The sequence below is a fragment of the Apodemus sylvaticus genome, chromosome 6 (genome assembly GCF_947179515.1).
Source record: "Apodemus sylvaticus chromosome 6, mApoSyl1.1, whole genome shotgun sequence".
NCBI classification, from domain to species: domain Eukaryota; kingdom Metazoa; phylum Chordata; class Mammalia; order Rodentia; family Muridae; genus Apodemus; species Apodemus sylvaticus.
In genome coordinates this window covers 63702288-63714383 of record NC_067477.1, presented here as the reverse complement: position 1 = coordinate 63714383, position 12096 = coordinate 63702288, and the positions used below count along the sequence as shown (strand labels likewise).

General features: G+C 40.1%; 1 protein-coding gene across 6 annotated transcripts in view; it reads left to right on the top strand.

Moving 5' to 3' along the window:
- Positions 1-12096, top strand: part of Mia2 (MIA SH3 domain ER export factor 2) — an 89247-nt gene that overhangs the window by 6735 nt on the left and 70416 nt on the right. For all 6 annotated transcript variants that reach the window (XM_052185790.1, XM_052185793.1, XM_052185791.1 and 3 more), the window contains exons 3-4: positions 1237-1323; positions 5139-6354. In XM_052185790.1, coding sequence (XP_052041750.1) covers positions 1237-1323; positions 5139-6354 — 1303 coding nt within the window. The remainder of the gene's footprint in view (positions 1-1236; positions 1324-5138; positions 6355-12096) is intronic.

The window sequence follows — 12096 nt, the reverse complement described above, 5'->3', positions numbered from 1 at the left end:
TCTCTGGTTAGTCTGTGCTCATAAATGTTGAAAGACTAACACTGTGGATTCAAAGACTATTTCCAAATAGTTGTAAATGAAGACTAACTGGAGAGCTAGAAAAATCATATTTAGTATGTGATGGTGTTGGATCAGAAGACAGAATATGTTTGTGAAACTTTAATAGGAATAAGAGGGGCTCTGCTTCTGTGGTTGAATGCCGACTTCACTCACGGGGAACATCCTACACGTACTTGAACTGGGTCAAGAGAATCTCTTACCAGGTTAGCCCAGAAAAGCTAAAAGGAACTGCATCTTCCCTTGGTGACACATGAACCTTAACTACCTTGAGAAATCTGTCTGCCACTTCTGGGAGTCTAAATCCCTTTCTTGAATGTGACATCTTGACAACTCTGAGTTTGCTATAGTTCTGTCTTCCTGAACTGTCTCTTGAGTTGTTACTTTTTGATAGCTCAGATCTAAACATGTAAATATGCATAACCTAGGCAAAGAAGGTTCTAGAGAACTGGGGTGAGGGAGAGGAATGGGCTGGAACAATGGTCCAACGCTTAAGAGCATGTGCTACACTTCTAGAAGACCTGGTTCCCAGTAATCACATGGCAGCTCACAACTGTCTGTAATTCCAGTTCTAGGCCTTCTGACAGTCTCTTCAAGTCTCCACAGGCACTACAGGAAAAACACACATATACATAAAATAAAAATATATAAATCTTGCCGGGAGTGGTGGTGCACGACTTTAATTCCAACCCCTGGGAAGCAGAGGCAGTCAGATCTCTGTGAGTTTGATGCCAGCATAGTCTACACAGTGAGTCTCAGGACAGACAAGGCTACAAAGAAACACATACACACACACACACACACACAAACAAAGAATAACAGGAGTATATAGTACAGTTTTCAAGTTTGCAGCTGTGGTATTTTACGGTTTAGCTCCTCCTGTCCTTAAGTTAATATTATTCTGTCAAACAACACAACAATAGGGCCTCACTCATGTTCTTGTTATTGTTGTAGGTTTGTAGGTCACCGGGGTTTAAACCCAGGACCTAAGAAAGTACTCTATCACCTAATTATATCCACAGTCTCCACTCATGATTTTTAGGTGGTATTTTGATAGCCAATTAATGTTTTATGATTTAATATAGGTAAAAGCCAAGGCCTCAGGACAAAATAATGCCCAGTTGCTTTCTCTGCTTCAATCACTTTTCCTTTAAAAAATTTTCTTCTTTGTTTTGATAGAAAGGAAAAGACTTTGGATTTTTTCCCAGAGATGCAGTCGAAATTGAAGAGGTGTTCATATCTGAAGAAGTCGAAATGCCAACTAAAGTGAGTAAATTCATTCTCAGCAATTAGTTGAGTTTAAAAGTTCTTGTGCACCTCCCTTGAATGCAAGTGACAGTTATTAAGAACTTGTTCTTGGCATTGTTTGGGTATGTGAACACAATGAGATAAAATAGACTTGATGAACGTTAAAGACTTTCTTTTCTGAACAAGTAACAGGCAAAAGAGTACAGTGGTTAAAAGTGTGAATTCTGGAGAAAGTGTAAGTTTAAAGGCTGACTCAGCCACTTACTGAGGCTGTAGGAATGCTTAAATTTTAACACATGAAAACTAGGAGTTGTGAGTGCCCACAATGTAGCACAACCTGGAAAAGAGCGTACAAAGGCCACAGAACAGATGCAGTGACTATTATTAGATACAGCCACTGATACTTTTGTCCTGCTAGGACCAAAGGTTACTTCTCCTCCCACCTTTCATAGGTCTCACATCTGTACAAACACTTTGGCTATTGTTTTCTTTTAAATTAAGTTATGTTATGATTTCATGTGTATGAGGGTCTACATGTATGACTGTATGCCACATGTATGCCTAGTGTCTAGAGAGACTAGAAGAGTGTGTCCTATCCCCTGGAATAGGAGTTATAGACAGCTGTGAGTGCTGAAAATTGAGTCTAGGTCTTCTGGAAGAACAGCTGTTGCTCATAACACCTGAACCATCTCTCCAGCCATTTGCTGTTGGAATTCTTTTTTTTAAATTTTACTCTTTACTTGTGTGTATGTGTGTGTGTGTGTGTCCATTGTCCATGCACATGTGTGTCCTTCTGGCCTCTGCTCTGCTGCCGTTGGAATTCTGAATGAATTTCAGATAATGTTGAGTTTAGTAATAAAGTGTTAAAGTTGGGCATCAGAAAGTGATATTTTAATATATGAATTTGGCTTGCCACTTTAATTCAGATGCCAGGTCTTACCACGTATAAGGTCATCATGAAATGAAACTGTTTGCTTCCACACACTGTCTGTTGGTACTGGGATTAGCTGTCCACTTGCTGCAGGGTAGTTGGCCCCAGCACTTCTGGACACTTTATCTATAGCAATTCTCTTCTCTGTAGTTTCACTCTTGTAGACCTTATCCTAGGCATAACCATCTATCTCTCTCTGTCACTATCTCATGGAATGATCATTGTGCATTAGTGTGCACCTTGAGGGCAAGAGGCGAGCCCGTGCAAGTCAGAGGACAGCTTTGTGGAGTCAGTTTTCTCTCTCAGTCCTTGTAGGGCTCTCACTGACAGTCCCAGGCCTGCATGGCAAACACCTTTGCTCTTGAAGCCATGTCAGTAGCTAGGCATGGTCGCTCCTTGAGCGCTATAGTAGTCTTCTAACTGTTTGATCCCATGTTGCTCCTTTCAAGCCCAGCCTGTGAATAGCAATGGTTCTTATAGAAACAAAGAAGGTCATGCCAGATCATTCCTTCTGTTAACTTTTTTATTATATTATGAGTCAATTCATTTATTTCTCACATATCTGCCATGATTGTGGAGCAATGTTTTGGATTATTTTATGAATATAAGGTTACTTTTTGTAAAAAGATTTATGTATATGCGTACACTGTAGCTGTCTTCAGATACAGTAGAAGAGAGCATTGGACCCCATTATGATGGTTGTGAGCCACCATGTGGTTGCTGGGAATTGAACTCAGGACTTCTGGAAGAGCAGTCAGTACTTTTAACCTCTGAGCTGTCTCTCCAGCCCACTTCTGTTAATTTTTATTGGACCTGGCTGGCATACAGCCTAGACTCAGTCCGTCCTGGCCTTACAGGTCCTGCTCTTGTCACTCTTCCTGTCCTGTGTCACTCTTCTTTCACAATGCACACACACCTGGGCAAACTGGCGTTTGGACTGTTCTTAGATGTCCCAACTCTTTACTAGCCCAGGGATCTGAAAGGACTCTTGCTCTGGGACAGCACTGCAATCACCTATCTAGTTTTCTCTCACCCTTTAACAGCTTAAAATATTAGTGCTTCTCAGGGAAACTTTTGGAGTATCTTCCTAGATCACTGCTTCTAACCTTCCTAATGCTGTGACCTTTTCAATACAGCTCCTCATGTTGTAGTGATCCCCCAGTCCTAAAATTATCTCATTGTTACTTCATAACTGTAATTTTGCTACTGTGATATAAATATCTGATATGCAGGATATCTGATATGTAACCCCCAGGAAAGGATTTGTTCAGAGCACAAAGGGGTTGTGACCCACAGGTTGAGAACTGCTGTCATGATGACAACAGTGGGTTTATCTAAACTCATCAAACTAGATGCAGTTACTGTGTGTCTTCTTTGTGTGCCAATTATTACTCTATATAGATTGGGGGAAATGGTATAATCAGTTTGCAATTTATAAAACAAAATGGGAGGCAGTGAGAGGACACAGTCAGTAATGGAGCTTGGCATAAAGCGTGGGAACCTGAGTTTGATTCCTGGAATTCATGAGAAAGTGGAAGGGGAGAAGTCACTCACCTCTACATGAACATGATGGTATATATGTGCTCAAATACAAGTATCAGGTGTGTGTGTGTGTGCATTTGCCCATGCGTGGAGATCAGAGGTCAAGTTGCAGGAGTTGATTCTGTCCTTCTACTATGTGGGTTTCTACAGTTAGTTAATAGGCACCTTTACCTAATGAGCAGTTCAAATATATGAGTCTGTGGGGACCATTCTCATTCAAACCTCTATAGCTAGGAAGTTCACTATCAACTACTGACATCCGATGAGGGACATTTCTTGTTATATGACTCTGTGGTGGAAGGAAAGAGAGTGAGAAAAAGCTTAGCAGAGCAAGAGGTGAGACTATCCCTTGATGAAGAATCCTGCCTGGAATAATGCAGCCACTCCCATGGTAACAACAGCTTTTATCCATCCATACTGACCTCATGGCCCAATCACTGACCGTAATGGTCCATCTCCTAAGACTTCTGCATCAAGTTTCCAATATATGCTTTTGGGGAAAAACATTTAAGCAATATAGCCCGTGCTCTCAGATTACTGCACAGATGCTTCTGCTCGCCTAGGACACTCAGGAGGTGCAAGGATACTGCATGTATGCTTGCGCATCCCAATTTATTTGTGGAATATACTCAAAGTATCAGTAATCTATGCCTCTCAAATATTTGTTAACAAATAAAAGCATACTCTAAGATTTTTAGGTCTATATCATTAACCCTTAGAGGAAAGTTGTGGTGCATTATCTGAGATTCAGAGGCCCGATTTTACTTTGTGCTCTGGGGTTAAACTAGCTGTATATTTCTGGGAAAATTATAGTCATCCTTTTACTTTATTTTATTTTTTGAAATAAAGTCTTTTTTAAAAAATATTCTTATTTTTATTTACACATCTCTGTGTGTATATGTGAACACATATGCCACATGTATACAATTACTCTGGGAGGCAAAAAGAGGGTGTTGGATCCCCTGGAACTGATTTTTTTTTTTTCGAGACAGGGTTTCTCTGTGTAGCCCTGGCTGTCCTGAAACTCACTCTGTAGACCAGTCAGAGATCTGCCTGCCTCTGCCTCCCAGAGTGCTGGGATTACAGGTGTGCGCCACCACCACTGGGCTTGGAACTGACATTTTAGGCATTGATTGAACTTAGGTCCTCTAGTAGAGCAGTAAGTACTCTTAACTGCTAAGCCATCTCTCCAGGCCGTGATAAAGTCTTTCTATATAGACTAGCTAGTCTCAATTTCACAATTCTTCCTGCACAGTATTCAAAATTCTGGGCTTACAAGTGTGAAACAACACACCTGGCTATAGTCCTCCATCTTAAAATATTCAGGAAGAGACATTTATGATTTTTTTTTGTCTTTTAGGAGTCTGACTTTCTTTGTCTTCTTGGCGAAGGCTACATATTTGGAAGTGAACAGAGTGAATTAAACAGTGAAGATGATGAAGAATATATGTACCCATATGAAAAAGATGAAGACTCAAACTATAATATATATGAAGGTGATTTTCAGCCAGAACCTGACTTTCATGCAGCTTCTGAAGGGACTTTGTTGGAAGACCAAATTTCAGCATCAGAAACTCCTGATGATTTCAGATTTTCCAATGAGTGGAAGGACTGGGAAGGGGCTGGAAGCGAGGGCAGAGGGGAGCAGGGTTACACTGCAGACTCTGACCAAGCCTTGGCATCCCTCAGTACACCAGAAAGGCAAGGATGGTTTGGTCTGGGGACAGAAGAAGCTGAAGAGAAGGTGTTTGAACCAGATGCTGAACCTACACAAGAATTAGCACTAGAAGAGGATAGTGCCCTGGAGAAATCACACAGTGTCGAACCCCAAGTGGAACTTGAGCAAGAGCCAAAATTGGAGACCTCAGAATTCAGTTCAGTGCCAGAGGAACAGTACGATCTAGCATCTGAGTCCGAGAGCGTTCTCCAACCACAAGCCTCTGGTTGGTTTGGCGGTGGATTTACAAGTTATTTAGGTTTTGGAAATGAGGATGCAGGACTTGAGTTATTGTCCAAAGAAAGCAATCCACCATTACAAGATGTTCCCAGCTCTGTTTTACCAGATGAAGAAGCCTCAGCTCCTTGCAGAGAAATACCAACAGACAAGGAAGATACAGTCATTAACGATAGCTCTGTTCTCAGTCCAAGCTGGTTTTACTTTGGTTTTGGTATGCTAGGCTTTACAAATGCTGATGAAGACAAAATTATTTCAAACAATGGGGAAAATGAAGATGGTGAGGTAGATAACCTCCAACATGCTGTAGGAAGTGACTTTGACCCTGAAAAGGAACAAGAAAGGAAAATAGTGACTGTGGAAACAGAAGACCAAGCAGGTAAGGAAGGCGCCCTGGAGAAGACAGATGATTCTGGTTCTATGCAGTATCTGAAGAAGTTCTTTGATAATCCTTGGGGCTTCCAGAATCTCCCAGAGGACACAGAATTACCATTTTCCAAACAGAAGCTGGATCAAGAAGATATAGTAGAAAATGACAAAACTGAAAAACTTTCCACTGAAAATTCTCCCACAGGAAGCATGAAAAATCCCATGATGTTGGAGGGCAGATACAGTCTGTCAGGTTAGTATGAAAAGACCGATTAACATATTTATTAAGATAATTTATTTTTCTAAGAACAAATCAGATGAGAAAGTTCGTGCTGGGAGATGGCTCAGGGAATTCAGCACCTGAAGCACAGACATGAGGATGAATTGGCATTCTCCCCAAACACTTAGAAAGCAGGGTGGGCGTGGTGGCTGCGTGTGACCTCAGTACCCAGAAGGCAGAGACAGAGCTGGCGAGCTAGCCAACCTGGAACTGTGGACCTCCAAGTTCCCCGAGAGTCTCTGCTTCAGGGAAAAGGAGAGCAACCGAGGCTGACACAAGATGCCAACTCCGGCCTCCGCATACACACACTCACACACACCAAATACATATGCACTCTAAAATGAAAAAAAGTGAGTGTTTTAAAAAATAGTCAAGAGCCAACAACAACTATTCTTATCCATTATTTGGTTTTCTCTGGAACTTATAAAAGAAAACCTAAGGAAAAGAATGATTTCCAATGTCTTGATGTTATGTCAAAATTTTAAGATATTCACAATATATTTTCATTATCAGAGAGCTATAGTATGTAAATAGAATTAAAAGTATAATATGGTCAAGGCCTTTTTTAGGTGAAAGCAATTTCTGTTCTATCTTTATTCTTAGCTTTGACACACTGATCTTAGCTTTTTTTTTCTTTTTTAAAATATTTTATTTTAAGGATTTATCTATTTTATGTATGTGAATATACTGTCACTGTCTTCAGACACACCAGAAGATGGCATAGGATCTCATTACAGATGGTTGTGAGCCACCATGTGACTGCTGGGAATTGAATTCAGGACCTCTGGAAGAGCAGTCGGTGCTCTTAAGTCCTGAGCCATTTATCTAGCCCCCCCTCTTTTCTTGCTTATGTTTTTGAAGTCCATTTAGTTTTTCTTCCTCTCATTTTTCTAAATAAAATTATTAGATCATATTACATTGATTAATTCATTTTAATCCAGTATCTGTTGGCTTTTCATTCTGGTAGATAAGGATTTCACTTACTGACAATCAGTTTTTAGACATCCCTGATAGAATCACATGTGTATGGTTTTCTTTGAAACCTAAGCTAAAGGCAACTTCAATAATTAAATAGTGTAGATTTTTTTCTTTTTTGAGGCAAGGTCTCATTATGTTAATGAGTCTGGCCTTGATCTCACAGATGTGCCTCCTTTACCTCCAGTGCTGGGATTAAGATTGAGCTTTATTACACCCAGCTAGTTTGTATTCTTAAATAATACGTTATTCTACCTGCAGTTATATTTTGCTTTGTTTTCGTAAGAAGCACTATGAGAAAGGTTTTCTCTAAGTGTAGTATGTCTTAGAGAACTTCAGGTGGGGTTAGGGTGATGGCTCAGGGGCGAAGAATGATTGCCGATTCTCTGGGTCAATTCCCAGAATCCACATGAGGGCTCACAATCACCCAGAAGTCCAGTTCCAGGGGATGCAGTATTCTATTTCTGCCTCTGTAGGTACCAGTCATGTACATGGCACACATTTATACAAGCAAACAACAATTTATACACATAAAATAAAAACCAGAGGACTATCAGTGGATGAATATCAGAATTAGCACTTCTATTTAGCCACTTCTGTAATTAAAACCGCATGGGTTGCACCAGTTGTGACACTGCAACCTTTTATCCCAGCACTTGGAGACAGAGGCAGAGACAGGTAGATCTCGTTAAGATGGAGGCCAGCCTAGTCTATGTAGTGAGTTCCAGGATAGCCAGGACTACATACAGAAACGCTATTTCAAAAACAGAAACAAACAAGCAAGTAAGCAAACAAACAATGAAACCTCTCACATTTTTTGTTTTGTTTTGTTTTGTTTTGGGGTTCCTCCTCTTCCTCCTCCTCCTCCTCCTTCCTCCTCCTCCTTCTGGGTTTCTTTCTATAATAGCCTTGGCTGTCTGGACTCGCTTTGTAGACCAGGCTCCCAAGTGCTTGGATTAAAGGCTCACACCACACCTGACCTCGTGGGTTATATGTTAAGTGAAGATCTGCATTATGTAGCTCTCAGCCATATTCTGTGTTTGCTTGTGATGGATAGATGAGAAACCCAGAAAAGGATTGGAGAGATGGTTCAGTGGTTAAGAGCACTTGATGCTGTTCTGGGGCCCTGAGTTCAGTTCATAGCACCCATGTTGGGCAGCTCAGTTGGCACTCCAATTCCAGGTGATATGACACCCCTTTGGACTCTTGGGACACTGCATGTATATACAGAGAACAAGGAATACATACATATACATAAATAAGAATAAAAAAGAAAGGAGTTTTAGAACCTTCCGAAAATATTGATCAATAATACAGAAATAACTGATCCCTAGAATGACAAAAAACCCTTTACTGACCTAGCCAAAAATGCAGTCAGAAGGAAACACATCTGCATTAGAATCAATAAATTTTCCTGAATTTCAAGAACTGTATGTTAATATTTCAATATTTTTCCAAAAAACAAGCATTCTACTTGCCCACTGTGAGCAGCCGGTATGACATGGATGTTTAGACTTAGCTCTCTTCCCAAATGAGAATGGTGCATAACTGTGAACACTAAGACCTACGCTATTGATGGTTCCCTATAAAGGACACTCCCTCAGTCTGAACTTCTTACGTCCCAAAAAAGCATTGTAGAAAAGGTGATCAGAACCATGGATAGAAAAGAGACTACATCAAAACAAAGCAATATCAAATCTAGAAATATACAAGATTAAAAAAACTGATACATGGAGAATATGTCCCAAATGTATATATGTATAAAACTGTCAAATATTAAATTTAAAAAATACTTTGAAGAGAAAAAAGAATTTGTGTAAAATGAGAGTCCTGATGGATTATGCCAAATCACCAATACAATTATTTATTATGCAAAAGATTGATAGATAAAAGTTTGTCACAACTTGCTGGGCAGTGGTGGCGCGCACCTGTAATCCCAGCACTCTGGGAGGCAGAGGCAGGTGAATTTCTGAGTTTGAGGCCAGCCTGGTCTACAGAGTGAGTTCCAGGACAGCCAGGGCTACACAGAGAAACCCTGTCTCGAAAAAAAAAAATCCAAAAAACCAAAAAAAAAAAAAAAAAAATTGTCACAACTTAACTTGTTGATTTCAAAATATCTTGAAAAACAAGTGTTTTAAGTTTTATCATTTTAAACAGTAATTCTGGTAAATTTTCTAAAGAAGAAAGCCTGACACACTGGGCATGGTGATAACCCCTGTAACCCTGGCATGGGGGTGATATGCCCCTGCAACCTCGGCGATTGGGAGTTGGAGGTAAAGAGTATCAGGAGTTCAAGACCAACTTGATATCTCTCTCTCTCTCTCTCTCTCTATATATATATATATATATATATATATCATATGCATATGATATATATATATATATATCATATGCATGAGCGGTCAAACAAATTTAAGGCTAGCCTAGGCTATATGAGATCTTGTTTTAAAACATCCAAAAAAAGAAAGAAAAAATGAGCCCGTGACAAATAGTCAAGTACAAATTACAACAGTTTTGACGAACTCTGATGAAAATATTCAGAAATTCTTTTAAGTTTCAGAAAGTAGATCCTCCACTCATAAACAAACCAGGGTGTTTGATTAAATTGAACCCCGGCTCACTCAGCAGGCACTTTACTGCTGAGTTATCTCCAATCATCTTTTTACTTATTATTTTAATATTTAATGCTATTTTATTACTTTTTTTATTTGTTTGTTTTCTGAAACAGTGTCTAACTGTTGTCCTGGGTGACGTGGGACCCACTATTCGCTAGCTTTGATCTCACTGAGATGCAACTGCTTCTGCCTTTGGAGTGTTGAGATTATTCCTTTTAGTTCTTGTCCTTGAGACAGGGTCTTATGCTGGCCTTGAGTTTCCCGTGCAGCGAAGGCTGCGATCACGCTCCTGATCAGCTAGGTACCTCAGCCTCCTAGGTACCTCAGCCTCCTAGTCACCCCAGCCTCCTAGTTACCTCAGCCTCCTAGGTACCTCAGTCTCCTAGTTACCTCAGCCTCCTAGTCACCCCAGCCTCCGAGGTACCTGGGCTGACACCCTTGTGCCATTAGCCCTGGCCTAAAATATCTGCTTTGCATGAAAACAAATAACAAAAAAACAAAACCTTAAAAGAAGGATAAGGATTTAGACAAAACCACAGACCCTATTTTCTGAGTGTTAAAAAAATAGCTTTATAGCCAATTGTCAGTTGGATAACATGCTTTTAGAAAATTAATTTATTTTTATGTCTGAGTATTTTTGCCTGCATCTTTGTCTGTCTATCACACACGTGCCTGGTGCCTGAGGCAACCGGGAGAGGGCATTGGGTTCCTTGTGCACTGCCCTGTGGATACTGGGAACTGAACCTTGGTCTCTGGAAGAACATTCAGTTCTTTTTCTATGCCAAAGACAACATGCTTTCAAAATATTTTTAATTTAGGCTGACAGTTTTATACTTGTATGTAATATGCCTTGATCAAATCCACCCCCACTACCTCCTTGGACTCACCACCACACCCTTTTCTGCTTAAATTTTCTCTTTTCATTTGTTTATTTATTTTGTATATATCTGTGTATGTGTGGGGACAGTTGTGCTACTGTGAGTCCCAGGGACCTTGAACTCGCAACTCGCAATCTCCAGCTTTATCATCATAAGTGCTTGATTATAGAGGCTGCTTGGTTGATTTTTATTTTAAAAGATCTAATTAATTTCTGAGGGGAAAAAGTAGTGATAAGTTCCATCATTTGCTGAGATTGCGTCCGTAATTTGACTCTCTTGTCCTGCTGAAGTAGTGTGTGAACCTTCTGAAATCACCAAAGCCAGCAATACTCTCGTGTGAGCTTTTCTTTCCCTGGAGTGTTCACAGCCAAGATGGTCTGACATACAGCTTAGCATCCCTTTTAACTTTATGTCTCAGCGCAGCCTCCTGCTACACTTGGCTTAAAGAGAAAAGAAGCATCTGTGTGTGCAAACTCACGGCAGCCTGGGTCTCATAGCTGCTATTTTTATATCTTTATAACGTCAGCATCTTCCATGTACAGAGCCAACACGCAACTCCAGAATGTGGTGGTTTTATCTCTGCCAGTCTTTTCCTTGTTTCCTCCTTGGGTCCATGGTCTTTTATATTTAATGGTTTATGTTATTACATACACAATCCAGTGGGATCGAGTTCCATCAGGTTTGGGACTTGGAAACCAATCACTGTAAGTTCCAGTATGGCTTTTCTTGGTGTAACTATTTGTTCGATTTACTAATTAGAATTAGCAACTGATATTAAGCACCCTGCAGAGACTGTCAATAAATTTTGTCATTCCGACTGTCTGGTTCTCTAACAGATAAAGTAAGAAAACTCTGTTTCATTGAGTGATGTCTACATATTGTATCTTTTTTTGTATAAATGTTTCTAATAGGAAAAAAATCTTCTTTTCTTTCCAGACAGTTTCTCAGTGTAGTCCTGTCTTGGAATTCACTCTGTACACACAGAGTGGCCTCAGACTCAGAGATCTGCCTGCCTCTGCTTCCTGGATGAAATCTTTTTTTTTTTTTTTTACAAAATTAACTTTATGGGGTCTGGAGAGATGGCTCAATGGTTAAGAGCACTGACTGCCCTTTCGGGGGTCCTGAGTTCAAATCCCAGCAGCCACATGGTGGCTTACAACCATCTGTAATGAGATCTAATGCCCTCTTCTGGTGTGTCTGAAAACAGCCACAGTGTACTCACATATAATAAATATCTTAATAAATAA